Source organism: Centruroides sculpturatus, unplaced genomic scaffold, assembly GCF_000671375.1.
Source record: "Centruroides sculpturatus isolate CEXI.00-Female unplaced genomic scaffold, Cexi_2.0 scaffold266, whole genome shotgun sequence".
Classification (NCBI taxonomy): Eukaryota; Metazoa; Arthropoda; class Arachnida; order Scorpiones; family Buthidae; genus Centruroides; species Centruroides sculpturatus.
Window position 1 is genome coordinate 534,721 of NW_019384421.1, and position 18,082 is coordinate 552,802.

Consider the following 18,082-nt stretch of genomic DNA (forward strand, 5'->3'; position numbering starts at 1 on the left):
TATATTTTATAAGATTTTTAACCTGTTAGATATAATCAGCTCCCCTTTTTAGGGTTATAGACTATTGCTATATAATCAGAAAAGCTCAGAAGGAATCATAGATACAAAAGTAATTCTTTAAGAGATGTATTCCTTCAAAATTTGCTCTTGTATTCTCAATTAAAATGAGATAAATGGGTTTAAAAAAAAAAGCAAAAATTTATACATTGGTCAGGATAAAGTAAATTTATTAGTTACTCAGCAAGAAATAAGTTCAAATTCTTTGAGTAATTATATCAATATTTTTCCTAAATGTAAACTGAAAATAAATATGAAGCGTTATTGACAATAAATGGTTGCTACTAAGGTTGCTACAAAATCATGCTCATTCCACATGCACACACACCCATATACCATATTTACTCGCATATAAGATGAGGTTTTTATTCATTTTTCACTGCTTCAAAAATTAGGTCATCCTATACGCACGAGCGAAGTATTCTTGGTGTTTTTGCAATAATTTTTGTAAATTGGGTATAGTTCATGCTGCCTGTAAAGCAGGGTGCTATTGAAGTCAAGGTTAATGTCACTTTCAATGAGATGGTCCGAAAATAGCTGGTCACTTAGCAATGATTACAAATATAGTTATTTGATATTTTTTAAATTTGTATTTTTCATGAATATTTGTACATTCTGAATCATTAAAAATAAGCTTTTTCCTGTCATATGCATTATAATCTTTTGGTTTTGCTAAGTGGGCATCAGGTAGTGGAAAAGTATTCCTTGAGTTGATAGCAAAGTCATTCAGGAAATACTGCATTTCAAATTCAATCAATGGCTTAGAGGATGATGCTTTGTGGTATGAAAGTGAAAAAGAGCAGAGTTGTTACAAAGCTTCATAGGGCAAATCCGAGAAGACAAAAGGTGATAGCGTCAAGAAAACCTGGTTGTTTGTCTTAATACATACATTTGATAATATTTTATTTGTGATTAAACAAAATAAAATTAGAATTGTATTAATAAATGTAATTTTCTTTATTTTGATCTTTAAAATCACACCTCATCCTATATGCAAAATCATCTTAAATGCAAGTAAATACAGTATACAGAGAAATTCCCTAATTTTTTTGCATTTTTTTGACATTTCAAAGTCCCGAATCCAAATTGTAAAAATCTTGGGGGGTTTACTGATTGCCATACTTTCCATCTGTTATATGTAACAGAGATGAAAGTAAAAATTAGAGAATGAAAAGGGATAGAAAAGTTGGAAAATAAACAATGAAGGGAAAGACATTAATTGTAGCAATATTTACTAGTAATAGACATTATAAATAATCTTAACAAATACAATATTTGCTATTTTTAATTTAAATTTTATTTTTTCAGTTGTCAATAATGCAAATGTATTTATAATAAAATGATATTCAATGCTTTGTTCTATTAAATTCAAATATTTATGTATTATATACAAACTTTATTATTAGTATTTAACAATAAAATACTATGTAATTTTTATTAATGTATTTTATATATAAGTTAATATTTTTTAATAAATGAATTTAGTATTTTAAACTTAAACTACTGTAATTTGTTAAAATTAATAATAAAATTTATTTTAAGTGAAATGTAAACTAACAAATGCAATGTTGCACTATATACATCAGTATTATATTGTGTATTTATAAAATTTTAAATATAGTGTCTGTGTGTCTGTATATATATATATATATATATAATTATAATTATTTTATTTTTGATTTTAAAATAGATATATGCAGGGCTAAAGATGAATTAAAACAAGCACAGCAAGAATGGGATTTTGTTGAAGATTTGCCATGTAAGTTTTTTATAATTGAAATATTTATTACTAGAAAATATAACTTTCTAAACTATTAAATGCAATTTAGTATTACTTTAAAATTATATGTATGATATAGGAAGCTGTTTAAATTATGCAATGCTTTTAAATGGTCTGTAGTAATCTGAAATTGTTTTTAGTTAAATTGGAAATATTGTCAGCTATTTATGAATATGTTTATAACAACACTAAACATAATGAAATTTTCTTTAATGTTTCTAAACTCTTCATTAATGACTTGGAAAGCTATGATTTTCTATTATCTCAATATTGAATGAAATTTGAAATAATAAATTTGAAAAATAAATACAGCAATATTTATATTTACTTATTTACTTGAATAACCCAGGCACTTAAATAATCCACACACCTACTTTTTAAGATACTTGTTAAAAAAACTTGATCAATTTAATTCATTACATGTTAAAGAAATTTTACTAATTTATGGTAGTAACACAATAACTTAGCAGTCTTACTGTTTTGTAGCATTTAATATGATACACTTAATTTACAAGTTTGTGTTATATACAGATGTAAATACCAAGAAATGTTAATAAATTACAGTATTTGTATATACATTAAAGATATTTTATATACAAATTATAGTAGAATTAATCTACTAATTAAATGAAAGTAAGACTTCTTTACATTCTGGATAATTTACTATTAAGAATAATAGTTATAATTAAATAAATCTTCAATTTATTTGAAATTGTTTTAAGATGTTCTTGTAATGTCAAGGTAAATAAAACCAGAATTTTCACCAACTGTAATCTTAATTACTTACTCCACTTAATTAATGATGACAATCAGTTATTCTTATCCCAAAGTGATTACAATAAGTGGATTCAACTATAAATATATAATTAATATATTTGTATATTTAAATATTTATACATTTTTTGCTTTTTATTTATAAGCTGAAGAACAAAATGTATCTTCAAAATTTGTGACATACGAAGAAATATGGGAATATTTTAAGAAGGAAGATATGAAAGCATATTTAGTAAGTTGATGGAAATGTTATTTGCAATTTATTCTTTTAAAAATATTTTAAATAAAATTAAAAGGAATAAAATTATGATCATTATTAATTTTAATAATACAAATATTTCAGAATTTATCAAAATGAATACTGGAATAATAATGATAAATGCTGAAATTTTTAAAATTTTATTTAGAAATGTATTTTATTTTGAATATGCTTAAATAAAATCATATGCAGTTCAACCTAATGCTTTTTTTTGTAGAATATATATCTAAACACATTGAATATTTTAAATATTTTAGTACTCATTTGTGACAAAAATTAGTTTTTCTATACAAATTTTTATTATTTTAGCAAGTATTACTTTTATATATACAATAATAATTTTTCTTTATAATGTTAATTTTGAGATGTTTTAAACATGTTTAAATTATTTTATTATTAATTTAGAAGTATATCATTACTTTTAACAAACATAAATGATAGATAATTAATGAAATAATTTCAGTGAGTTAAGGAGAAATTTAAATATTAATATCTTTATCCATTATACATAAGCAAATTTTAATTTTGTTTGAAAATTGAATTTTCACACAATGGTATTTAATGTCATTGTATGGTAATTCTGTTATTTATAGGCAGCAGCAAAGCCAGAAATTTAGCAAGGTGAATGCACCTAAAAATTAAGAATATTGAATATTTATATATAAACATCCAAAGCTAGATGTATTAATACTAATCCAAACAATTGTCATTAATATTGAATGATGTTTGAATAAAACTGCAATGCAAATAATATACAAATTATGTGTTATTTATGTTATTGTATATATTGGTTTATAGCAATTGAATTTGTTTGTAGTATTCATGATGCTTTTTTCTCAATTTTAGAAGTTATGTTTCTATGAAAGCTACAAACCATGAACATGCATTCTGATGGAAAATTTGCAATCCTTATTAAAATTTTATCTTTGTCAGATCGTTATTTTTTTTATGTTGAATTCTTTTTGTCATTTTTTTAAACCACAAAATGACTTTGGTCCTTATCTTAACAAATTTTGGTATGAGGTGAAAGTTGTTTTGTGGAAGTTTTCTGTTAAGCCATTGGCGTTTGCCATCGAACCTATACTAATGAAAATCAGGAAAAGTGATGTTTTTGTGATTTTTAAGAAAGCCATGAAAACCAATATGGAGAGTAAAGCTATGGATTATGAATACCTATATCATGTAAATAATAATCACATGAAATTATTGAACAAGTTAATTGAAGTCAAAGGTTTGAGTCATTAATTTCATGAATGTGAATGGAAAAAATCATATATTATTATGATACTAAATATTCAAAAACTGCAGGTTGTATAATTTAAATTTATATTTACGTGGCAATTGGTTTTAGTTTACTTTTATCCTTACATTTAAACAAATTTTAATTGTTAAAAATATGGATATTAGTATTTGTTAGAACAATGATGAAGCAGTCCTTTAACATAGAATTAAACTTTATTCTAATCTAAGATTATACACGCACTTGTTCACACATCCATAACTTGGCAGGAAACTAAACAACAGATCTCTTCTTGTTTCAAGCAATCTTACACTGGTATTGCCAGTTCATACACAGTTTGCAATATTGACACTTGCTTTAGTTTAGTATTCCCCAATAGTATTGGGTGTAATTGCTTCCTTGTATACCTTGGCTGCATCTCTGCATGTACTGTACTGTTGATATGTCTTTTAGTTAACACACATTATTGATCCTAGAAGAATGTCTTGTAAACATTTGAATTTAAAATATGTATCTGATTGTATATTTTTTCATTCTTTAATAAAGTGATTCCTTGAATATTTATTAGTAATTTTAATCTTGTGATGTTACCTATATCATTTTCTATGAAAAAAGTATTCAATTGATGAATTTAAAGTATATTGTAAAATACTAACAATTAGTTGAATAATTAAAGATAATCAATAAATACATTTTAAAATGGCATTGAAAAATTTTTATACATTTATATATTATAAATTATTAATTTATTCTTTTTTAAGAACTTTTCTATTTATAGAAGAAGTATTGAATTTTAAATATTCTAAAATTAACTAAATATGACTATCATTATTTCTGTAAATATTTTATAGAAAAACATCAAACCAGTTTGTAATAGAAAAGGATTCTCTTTTATTTTACATTATTTATGTGGCCCAGTTAAAATGCATCAAGACTTGAGGGCAGAAAGAAATCTTATTTTTGCTATTGCACAATGTAAGAAATTTTATATTATTATATAAAATAATTAAGTAATACTTGAAATAACTTTAAAAACTTTTAAATAAATTATTAAATCTCACTAATTTGGATAAGATTATAATAATGATTGTTCCAGAAGTACTTTGTAAATTTAGAAATCTAAACAATGCATTTTACAATAACAGGAATTGAAAAATATTATTTAGTTTTCTAAATTTACAAAGTATTTTTGGATCAACCAGTATAAATATATTAATGAAGTTTAAATTTATTTAATTTGTGTAGAACAAAATAGGCTTAATCTACAGAGTTAAAATTATTCAAGAATCCAATATAACATTTGAGATATCAATGTTAGGATAAATTTGAATTTTAAAATTAAAATCTTAAAAGCAAACTTTCAATCATATTTTTAAAATTTATATACTGTAACTTTTATAAACTTTGACTTTCTGCTGGAATAATTATAATTTATTCCAATAATTAAACACTTAGACCTGATTATGTATTTTATAGGATATTTTTATATATCATGTAAATATAATCAACAGTTATAAATATCAGAGAATGGCAGATCTACAGTATTTAATAATTAAAAGTTTTTCAATGATTGAAATTTTATTTAAGTTATTTGTTTTTATTATTTTATTTGATTTTTTTCTCCTAGTTAAGCTTTTAAAACCTTCATCAATTTCAAAAAGTAGTCTGCTTATCCCTTCTTTTCTCATTCAAAAGTTGATGCAGCTTATCGCAATCAACTACTATTTTTCATTTAACTATATTTATTATCTTTCGTATACATGACTCCTGCAGCCTCTGCAATAATCATTTGCAATCTTCCAAGAGTGTTATTCCTTCAATACATTTAGGAAATATTATGTTCTTTCAGTATTCCTGCTAAAACTCCTGTTTAGCTGTTAGTTTAAGTATTTGAACTTTTAACCATCAATGTTCTAATGCATTGCCAACATTATCTGTTAGTCAACTTCATAAAACTCTTGTGGATTGTCAAATAAATGATTCCATTCTGCACACAGGAGTTTCAAAAAATGTTGGCAAGTTAGTTTTGTTTTTAAAATTTTACTATTATAAAGTTTGTATATGATTGGAAGCAGTTTCATATTTGATGAAATTTATTTGTAAATTTCATCAANGCTAAAACTCCTGTTTAGCTGTTAGTTTAAGTATTTGAACTTTTAACCATCAATGTTCTAATGCATTGCCAACATTATCTGTTAGTCAACTTCATTAAACTCTTGTGGATTGTCAAATAAATGATTCCATTCTGCACACAGGAGTTTCAAAAAATGTTGGCAAGTTAGTTTTGTTCATTATACATAAGCAAATTTTAATTTTGTTTGAAAATTAAATTTTCACACAATGGTATTTAATGTCATTGTATGGTAATTCTGTTATTTATAGGCAGCAGCAAAGCCAGAAATTTAGCAAGGTGAATGCACCTAAAAATTAAGAATATTGAATATTTATATATAAACATCCAAAGCTAGATGTATTAATACTAATCCAAACAATTGTCATTAATATTGAATGATGTTTGAATAAAACTGCAATGCAAATAATATACAAATTATGTGTTATTTATGTTATTGTATATATTGGTTTATAGCAATTGAATTTGTTTGTAGTATTCATGATGCTTTTTTCTCAATTTTAGAAGTTATGTTTCTATGAAAGCTACAAACCATGAACATGCATTCTGATGGAAAATTTGCAATCCTTATTAAAATTTTATCTTTGTCAGATCGTTATTTTTTTTATGTTGAATTCTTTTTGTCATTTTTTTAAACCACAAAATGACTTTGGTCCTTATCTTAACAAATTTTGATATGAGGTGAAAGTTGTTTTGTGGAAGTTTTCTGTTAAGCCATTGGCGTTTGCCATCGAACCTATACTAATGAAAATCAGGAAAAGTGATGTTTTTGTGATTTTTAAGAAAGCCATGAAAACCAATATGGAGAGTAAAGCTATGGATTATGAATACCTATATCATGTAAATAATAATCACATGAAATTATTGAACAAGTTAATTGAAGTCAAAGGTTTGAGTCATTAATTTCATGAATGTGAATGGAAAAAATCATATATTATTATGATACTAAATATTCAAAAACTGCAGGTTGTATAATTTAAATTTATATTTATGTGGCAATTGGTTTTAGTTTACTTTTATCCTTACATTTAAACAAATTTTAATTGTTAAAAATATGGATATTAGTATTTGTTAGAACAATGATGAAGCAGTCCTTTAACATAGAATTAAACTTTATTCTAATCTAAGATTATACACGCACTTGTTCACACATCCATAACTTGGCAGGAAACTAAACAACAGATCTCTTCTTGTTTCAAGCAATCTTACACTGGTATTGCCAGTTCATACACAGTTTGCAATATTGACACTTGCTTTAGTTTAGTATTCCCCAATAGTATTGGGTGTAATTGCTTCCTTGTATACCTTGGCTGCATCTCTGCATGTACTGTACTGTTGATATGTCTTTTAGTTAACACACATTATTGATCCTAGAAGAATGTCTTGTAAACATTTGAATTTAAAATATGTATCTGATTGTATATTTTTTCATTCTTTAATAAAGTGATTCCTTGAATATTTATTAGTAATTTTAATCTTGTGATGTTACCTATATCATTTTCTATGAAAAAAGTATTCAATTGATGAATTTAAAGTATATTGTAAAATACTAACAATTAGTTGAATAATTAAAGATAATCAATAAATACATTTTAAAATGGCATTGAAAAATTTTTATACATTTATATATTATAAATTATTAATTTATTCTTTTTTAAGAACTTTTCTATTTATAGAAGAAGTATTGAATTTTAAATATTCTAAAATTAACTAAATATGACTATCATTATTTCTGTAAATATTTTATAGAAAAACATCAAACCAGTTTGTAATAGAAAAGGATTCTCTTTTATTTTACATTATTTATGTGGCCCAGTTAAAATGCATCAAGACTTGAGGGCAGAAAGAAATCTTATTTTTGCTATTGCACAATGTAAGAAATTTTATATTATTATATAAAATAATTAAGTAATACTTGAAATAACTTTAAAAACTTTTAAATAAATTATTAAATCTCACTAATTTGGATAAGATTATAATAATGATTGTTCCAGAAGTACTTTGTAAATTTAGAAATCTAAACAATGCATTTTACAATAACAGGAATTGAAAAATATTATTTAGTTTTCTAAATTTACAAAGTATTTTTGGATCAACCAGTATAAATATATTAATGAAGTTTAAATTTATTTAATTTATGTAGAACAAAATAGGCTTAATCTACAGAGTTAAAATTATTCAAGAATCCAATATAACATTTGAGATATCAATGTTAGGATAAATTTGAATTTTAAAATTAAAATCTTAAAAGCAAACTTTCAATCATATTTTTAAAATTTATATGCTGTAACTTTTATAAACTTTGACTTTCTGCTGGAATAATTATAATTTATTCCAATAATTAAACACTTAGACCTGATTATGTATTTTATAGGATATTTTTATATATCATGTAAATATAATCAACAGTTATAAATATCAGAGAATGGCAGATCTACAGTATTTAATAATTAAAAGTTTTTCAATGATTGAAATTTTATTTAAGTTATTTGTTTTTATTATTTTATTTGATTTTTTTCTCCTAGTTAAGCTTTTAAAACCTTCATCAATTTCAAAAAGTAGTCTGCTTATCCCTTCTTTTCTCATTCAAAAGTTGATGCAGCTTATTGCAATCAACTACTATTTTTCATTTAACTATATTTATTATCTTTCGTATACATGACTCCTGCAGCCTCTGCAATAATCATTTGCAATCTTCCAAGAGTGTTATTCCTTCAATACATTTAGGAAATATTATGTTCTTTCAGTATTCCTGCTAAAACTCCTGTTTAGCTGTTAGTTTAAGTATTTGAACTTTTAACCATCAATGTTCTAATGCATTGCCAACATTATCTGTTAGTCAACTTCATAAAACTCTTGTGGATTGTCAAATAAATGATTCCATTCTGCACACAGGAGTTTCAAAAAATGTTGGCAAGTTAGTTTTGTTTTTAAAATTTTACTATTATAAAGTTTGTATATGATTGGAAGCAGTTTCATATTTGATGAAATTTATTTGTAAATTTCATCAAATTATTAATAAATTTATTCACTGATTTTATAGTCAAAAATGTATTAATTATAAGAAATCATTCAATATTTAATTTTATTACTATTTATCTTAAACTTCCTGAAACTTGGTGCCCTGTATAAATAAATGCAATAAAGAGCTTTTTTAAGGCAACCAAATTCAGAAATATTTTCATGCTTTATGTATGGCTTGGCTTCAGCTCCACAACTTTAGAAACGAATATGAGATTAGTGAGATGTTCTTGAAGGAATTTAAAATTTAATGCTTGTATATAATGTAAAATGTTTCAAAAGACATTTTAAAATTTGAAAGATCTTATATTACATTACTGAAGATTTTAAAGATTTTTAAAATTCTTGAAACTATTTTTTAAAAAGAAATTTTTTGAAGATTTAAATAAGCTATTACAAATATGTTATAAGCTTATTAAAAGTTTTTAATTTTCTAATTTGATATCAAAATATCATTAGTCTTTATATTTATAAATATTTGCAGTAATAATTTAGTCAGCCATAAAATATATTTCATTTAAATTCATTTATTTCTTAATTGCTCCAAAATTAATCATAACAATTTTTTTTTGTTTATGACTTAGATTAAAATTTTATTTTATAAACAAGTTAATTTGTCAAGTATGTTTAAGGATAGTTTAAAATTTTTCTTTATATTATTTGCTTAGTTTCTCAAAAATGCATTACATTTATTACTCATTATAGGTCCTTTAGATTGTAAATTATCATTTCATGCTAACACTTTACAAACAATATATAACAAGTTAACAGGAGTACCTGGATATTGCCGGATATATGGAAATCATTGGGAAGAAGTTGGATTTCAAGGTATGTGATTTTATTCATGAATGTGTAGCATGCAACAAAGGTATTGAGTTATAAAACCCAGAAATATTCAATAAAATCATTAACAAGTTTAACAAGCCATACTGTACATTTCTTAGCAATATTGTACAGAATAGAATCTTTCATTTCAATATTGTTAGCCAGCATGGTTGCAAGGTATGTCTATTTTTGTGAAGAACCTGATTTGAATTCAATTTGGTTCTTTATAATTTATTAGATAGTTTAAATCAGAGTAATGTTTCTTTTCTTTTTAAACTTGCTAATCCTATTATAGATGTGACTCCTTGGGAATGAGTACTGGGCCATGTTATATATTGCATTTTGTACTAGATATTAAATAACATTTTAATTTTGGAAATTCTGTTACATCTAAAATACAAAATAATGACAACTGCTGGTCCAATTAATTTCTGCCAACAGAGTACTTTTGTTCACCTCACACACAACAAAAAATATATCCCATGCTCCTTTACTTACCATATATACGAGGCGTGTTCAAATGAAAGTGATTTGAAGCGCTGCATGCAAACAGTTTTCAATGTATTTTCATGAAACAAATGCAATAGTGAAGGTTTATGTACCACACATGTGCGTGCACAACCAGATTTGTGATAACTTCATTCATAAGGACATGGCATTCATTTCAAAATGGCTGATGTTGATGAACTGCATCCAAAATGGATCAATGAGCTGTAATTAAGTTTTTAACACTGGAAGGGTGTAAGCCAGTGGATATTCATCGGAAAATGCTGGCTGTGTACAGTGACACGTGTGTGTCGAAGCCCACGGTAATGAGGTGGGCGAGAATGTTTAGTGACAGTCGACACGAGACAAGGGATTTGCCGCGGCCCGGTCAGGTGCACAAAGTTGTGACAGAGAAGCTGATTATGGACATTGACACTGTAATCAAGGGAAATTGATGTCGAAACATTCGTGACATCGCAAATGAGTTAAACATTTCCATTGGTACTGTTCACAATATTGTTACCAACATTCTGAAGTATTGAAAAGTTTGTTGCCAATGGGTACCCCGCATGCTGTCTGAACATCACAAGAAAAAGTGAATGGACCTGAGTTTACAGCATTTGTTGTACTACAGGGATGATGGTGACAACTTTCTGCAGCACATAGTGGTAGGGGATGAAACCTGGTGTCATCACTTCCAACCAGAAGGGACGTCCGTCAGCTGCAATGGAAACATCCCAACTCACCTAGGCCCAAAAAATTCAAAACTCAGCAGTCAGCCGGAAAGGTGATGTTGACAGCATTTTTTGACATGCAGGGACCCCTATTACTGGAGTTTAAGGAGTCGAACGTCTCCATCAATGCCCAACAATACACCCAAATACTTGATAAGCTGCATAAGGCTGACAACAGCATTATGCAGCTTAGCATGGACAGCATACAAGGACGTTTGTTTTTGACTATCAAAAACAAACGTCCTCGTATGCTTTCATCAGGTGCCATCATTCTGAACGACAATGCAAGGCCACAAGTCACCAAGGTGTGTGTCGAGGCACTGGCCCGTAAAAAGTGGGAAGTCCTGGAACATCCAGCTTATAGTCCAGATCTGTCGCCTTGCGACTATCACATCTTTGGACCGCTGAAGAAAAGTCTAATGGATCAACAATTTCACTCTGACGATGACATAAAGGATGCAGTTCTGAACTGGTTCCATGATCAACCGACATCATTCTTCGCGGATGGAATGCGTAACCTTCCTAAGCAATGGGACGCCTGCCTAAACGCCATGGGTGATTTCTTTTAACAAACTTTGTATGCATTTCACTCATTAAATATTATTTTTTCTATCTATGTATCTGTCTCATTTCTGTCCCTACACATCTCATGGATACACACCTCGAATCACTTTCATTTGAACACCCCTTATATATATAATATAATATATATATATATATATTATATCACCTGTAGCACCCCTTGTGTTATATCCAAATACACAAATTAGAAAAATGAAAATATAGACAAATATTATAACAACACATGAATATTTAATATTTACAGTGATAGAACATTAATAATAAACATGAATAATAATATTTTTAGTACAAAAAACATCACATTTAATCATTCACAAAATAAATACAGCATGGTGGGTACCACCACAAATTTCTTGCTAACTGAAATTTTATTTTAATTCTGATTTAGCTACCATAGCTCAATGCATTGTGTTTCTGTAAGTTGAAGTAAATTTGTGATTACATTTTGTACAGTGAAATTTGTAACCTGACATCTGATTTGCTGGGAAACTTGATAAACTAGCATATTGAGCTTGACACTGGTGGTTATTGGTGCACTGGGTATGTCTGGAGTTAAGATTTTCATATAAAAGCACTTAAAATGTGCAGTTGTTGGAAAAGGACATATGCTAAGATGACATAATCCTGTGCTAGGTAAAACAAGTTAGCTTGTGCATGATTTTTTAAAAGACTTTTCCAAAGACATTAGTGCAAGGGTTTGATATGAGAATCAGAAATATTTAGCACACTTGGAATCAATAATTATCATGGAAACAGCTACAGTACATTACTGTTCATGTACTTTGTACTTTGATAATTAAGAGTTCACTGCATTTATACACAATAAAAGTGTACAAAGTACAAAGTAAGAATATAGTATTTTTGTTTCAAGCCAACCAATGGTAGGAATAGCCTGGAAAAATTGAAATTAACTTCAAGTATTTTAGAGAAAATTGTTTCCAAAGCTGTGGTCTAGTAGTAGTTTGAATTTACTTTAAAAAGTTATAATGCTCATATAGAATATCATATAGAAATAAACTGTGTATTCAATTTTTGAGAAAAGATGTATGAATTAGCATTTTTTAATGAATTTCTATGGAGTAGTAGAACAACAACAACATAATTTTCATTTTTTACGGATATTTGACCATTTTCAAAATCGAATAAGTGATTATTTGAAAGTGAAAGAATATTTGCTTTTTAAAAAACTATATTGTTTTATTATTAAATCTACTGAATATATATATGTTAGGCTCAAAGAATGAAAATGCTCATTGAGCAAAAAAAAAGTCCACAATGTGTTGTGGCACTTGTAAAAACAGCTACAATGTGTTGTGATCTTGCATTCAAAAACTTAATTACTGATCATATTTCACAACTGACAGGCTGCTTGATTGTTTTGAACATTATAACTGACACTTAGTGAACAAGAAAAATATGGCTCAGTCAAAAGACCACAAAATGAAATTTGCATTGTAATTTTCATGATATTTGACCACTATGTGTTGCAATGATTAAGAAAAGCCATAATACGTTCTGAATGTTAGCTGATTCAACCACAACAGAGGGTGATACAATTCACAGTGGTTGGTAACTTTAAAATGTGTGTTCTAGCCTTGAAACATTTTTATTTACAATTTTAATGCTGAACAACATTAGTTCTACAAGTTTTCCTAGAAATTTAATTATCATACTTTAAAAATTTCAAAGAAACAAAATGTATGGAGAAAAATACACATTTGGTTTTTTTATTTTGCTTAAAAGTTAAAGTAAAACCAAATAAAAATGTAGTTTGACCTTAAAAGTAAAGGTCAAACTACATTTTTATTTGAGTGTTAATAAAAAATGCAAATTTTGCTCAAAGAACATAAAATGCAACTCTAAATGTCACAGTAATAGTTCTTGTAAAAATAAATAAGTCTGCAACATTCTTGATTCTCATAAAAAAGACTGATTTATTAATAAAAGTTTCTGACAATAATTATTTTTAGTAAATTAATTGTTTGGGAATGTTGTCATCTCAAGCACTGCAACAGATTTTCATGAATGATTAAATGTTGCTGAAAAGTTATCAAATTACATTTCTGTATGTGGTGAATAATTTTGTTACCTACTTATATAAGATAATTGAAGATAAGTAAATCATAATGAAAAAGAAAGTTTTATTTTCTTATCAACACCTTGTTATTAGTTAACATCCAGAACTTGTGGTGGCTTTTAACCATAATAAATCCGTTGTACAGTGGTTTTTAACTTTAGCAGCTAATTTTTATGCCCTCAAGTAGAGTACATCAAGCATCTACTAGTACATGTAGTTTGACCTTTAGCACTTTTAAACAAACCAAAACAAAACAAAATGTATATTTTTCTCCATACATTTTATTTTTTTGAAATTTTTTTTAAGTATGAAAATTAAATTTCTAAGAAAACTTGTAGAACTAATGTTGTTCAGCACTAAAAATTGTAAATAAAAATGTTTTTAAGCTAGAACCCATATTTTAAAGTTACAAACCACTGTGTCATATCACCCTCTATGGTGGTTGCATCAGCTAATGTTCGGAACGCGTTATGGCTTTTCTTAATCACTGCAATGCATAGTGGTCAAATATCATGAAAGCTATGATGTGAATTTCACTTTATGGTCTTTTTGAGTTAGTCACAATGCATTGTGGATGATTTTAAAGAAATCACAACACATTGTGGGGGGCTTTTTTCATTCAATGAGCATTTTTGTTTTTTGAGCCTAACATATACACATTGTACACAAAGGGTGGATTCTTGCACTTTCCCCTGAACTAATTGTAGTGTTTATACAAAATTTTAATATATCATATACAGTTGAGTCCACTGAATGGGGGATGAGATAAGAGAACAGTTCAATTAAAAGAGCAGTCACCTATGTTTCTAATTTTTCTCCCATTTTACAATAGTAAGACTCCTTTAAGAACACCAAATAGCAGACAGTTTAATCGAGCACCATGTTGGAGACATTTTTACAGCAGCAGTTCTTATAAGAAAGATCCTTATAAATCTTCCTTAGAATGTTAATCTTCTGATGCATGGTGACAGGGCTGTCTATATTTGTTGATTAGATAAAATTTTTCATTGGTCAGGTTTCTAATAACGGACAATTAAAAGATTTCTTATGGAATCATAATGAACAGTTTTTATTGAACACATATATAAGAAGCAATTACATATTGAAAATGTATCATAAAATATATATGAATAAACAGTACAGAACATATGTAAATTCTCATCTTGAAGAGAGAAGGTGACTTGCTTACAAGATAACAGAACCTTACTTTAAGGTGGTATTTATTTTTATTTTATAACATCCCATTAGAGAGAATTGAGTTTTGTATGTTTTCAGCTAGGCCTCCTGTATTTCTGGGAAGAAGTGAAAGTAATGCAACTGGTAAATATTTACATATAATTTAATAGAACAATAAAATCAAAAACTTTAACCATTGACAAGTAAGATTCTGGCCTCTGTATATTTTACCACCCAAGGAAAATTAACTGAACATATTAAACTCAATTTCAAAGCTGCATATTGCAATTAAAGAAAAATGGAGAAATGCTCTTTCACTAGGATAATACCTCAAATCACACATCATGTGTTGCCATAGCTACTATTGCTCAAGCAGGATTCTAGTTGGTTTGAGCATCCATGCTCAAGCAGGATTCTAGTTGGTTTGAGCATCCATCCATCTTATTTACCAGATCTGGCCCTTAGTGATAATAGACTGTTTCTGAAGCTCAAAAGAATATCTCCATGGAAAGAAATTTTCAAATGATGAATGTCATATATATGTTCTTAACCAAGGTTTTCAGAGGTTGAACAACCTTTTTTTTCCAGAAAGCAATTGAAATGTGTTACACTATTGAGAAAAAATGTATTACGATTGAAGGAAATTACATCGAAAAATAAAATTACAGTGGTACCTCAGAAAATTAATTTGTTCCGAAACTGAGATCGTATCATGAAAATGTTGTAAGGTGAATCATTTTTCCCCATGCAATTACATGTAAAACCAAATAATTCATTCCAACACCAAAACACACTCAAATTAAACTAAGTAGTACATTAAAAAAAAAAGTATAGTAAGGAAAACACTGAAAAATGCGTTTTGTAGTTCTAAATATATAAATAACCATAATAGAATAATAATTGATTAAAAAAAATGTAGTTTTATTTGCACCTTACCTTTGAGGATTGACGACGGTGAAGGTGTAAACTGGTGGCGAAAGAGAGGGAGAAGGGAAATGATACTAAAAACTTGCATAACATAATGCAACAATAACTTAAAAATAACTTATAAAACAACACTAATTTTTTTATCTTTTTTTTTTCTTTTTTAATTTTTATTCACTGCTTTTTGCTTTCCTTCCTTCACTTCTACCAGCACTTTCACTGGATAGAGGTCGCTTGGTAAAATATCTATTCAAAGAGGTTTGGCTTTGCTTACTTTTTAAAATGTTTCTAAAATGACTTAGGCAAATGTCATTACTCTGAGCAGCAATACAGCCAGTGTGAACCTTTTTGGGATGTTTTTTTTCAATAAAATCAGTCACTTTCTGATACCTCAAGATTTCCTTTATCGAGCAAGATCCTTCCACGACGAAGCAAACACGCGGACTGAGACTGATGAACAGAAGTGAATAAAAAATGGCGCTGCAAACTAATGTAACGTCGTATGGTGAGTTTTTGTTCGTATCGTGGAGCAAAAATATGTTCAAATTTCATGTCGTATCCTGAAAATTTCGTATGCTGAGGCGTTCGTATCCTGAGGTACCACTGTATTTTGTTGCTGTGAATATTCTTTCTACTTCAAGCAGAGCACAAGGATCCACTCCTATATAATTTATTGATAGAGTATCATAAAAATTTTAATTTTTCAAATTTGATCTGAAAATACAATTTTATTTTTGTATATAAGTGTTTTATGCTAATAAACTGGATTTTCAAGATAATTTGTTTGTTTTTAAAAGCATAATAAATAAAAGAGAGTTAATTTATAAAATTTTTAAATTTATTATTGAAGTTCATTCATCAAAATTATTTTATTTCAATTTATTTAATTAATTTTTTAATTTTGTGTATCATAAAATTAGGTAATGATCCATCAACAGATACTAGAGGTGTTGGATTTTTTGGCATTCTTCAGTTGTTATATTTTATTTTAAATCCTTCTACTTCAAAGTTAGCTATGGATATTTACAGATTATCACAAGATGAAGTTCAGGTATGATTAAAATTCATGATTATGAATAGTGTATGTATTATCATTATTTGTAATCATGAATATATATATACACATGCATAATATAATAAAACCTGAAAGTAGAATATGAAAGTACATCCAGAATTTTCTGTATTTTTGCAAGTATAAAATGTATAAAAACAACAATCCACGAAAACCTTTTTTTTTTTACAAGTGTTATGTCCGTAGTACACTCCACAAATGCTTTCGACCTCCACCGAGGTCTCCACCATCTCCACCACTGCTTGACACAAAAACGGATACGAGAACATCAAGCAGATATTAAAAATAACAGGCACACCACCACCTTATCGACCTATGTTACCGACCCTGATATAAGGGCGGACTTCCAGAACACCAGACTAATCAGACAAGCATTCCGAACTGATCACATCAGACACCTGGAGGCCTGGGAGATTCATAAAGCTAATAGTAGGGGCACCTGCATCAACTTCAAAGATGGTGAAACGATCATGAAGGCATGGAGGTATTTGTTCGAGGAATTTGAACAGGAACAGTCAGAGGGGTGAAACCCAACACACACAATTATTTACATCTCTGGTGACATCGTTACGATGGTCAGGAGAAAACACAGTCAGTCACCACCTGAAGCACACCTCGGTGGAGGTCGAAAGCGTAGTTGGAGTGTACTACGGACATAACACTTGTAAAAAAAGGTTTTTGTGGATTGTTGTTACAGTAGAACCTCGAAAACTCGGCCTAATGTGGACCGAAGGGTGGCCGAGTTTGTGAAAATGCCGGGTTATCGGGAATGGGGTTAAAAAAATAAGTACGAGTGTTTCCTCAGAAAATACTGTACTGTACTTGTATGTATTGTTTACTTGAGAATATAACAGAGAATAAACTGCCCAAATACCCTTAAACAAAGGAAAAGTACGTCCTTTATGAAGGCATAGAGCCTTTACTACATGAAAATGAAAATTAAT

The 18,082-nt window shown here is 27.8% G+C and overlaps 1 protein-coding gene across 2 annotated transcripts in view; it reads left to right on the forward strand.

Moving 5' to 3' along the window:
- Window positions 1–18,082, forward strand: part of LOC111619418 (ELMO domain-containing protein 3-like) — a 51,937-nt gene that overhangs the window by 15,371 nt on the left and 18,484 nt on the right. For both annotated transcript variants that reach the window (XM_023361119.1, XM_023361118.1), the window contains exons 3-7: window positions 1,748–1,816; window positions 2,758–2,843; window positions 4,962–5,085; window positions 9,968–10,090; window positions 16,987–17,117. In XM_023361119.1, the coding sequence (XP_023216887.1) occupies window positions 1,748–1,816; window positions 2,758–2,843; window positions 4,962–5,085; window positions 9,968–10,090; window positions 16,987–17,117 (533 nt within the window). The remainder of the gene's footprint in view (window positions 1–1,747; window positions 1,817–2,757; window positions 2,844–4,961; window positions 5,086–9,967; window positions 10,091–16,986; window positions 17,118–18,082) is intronic.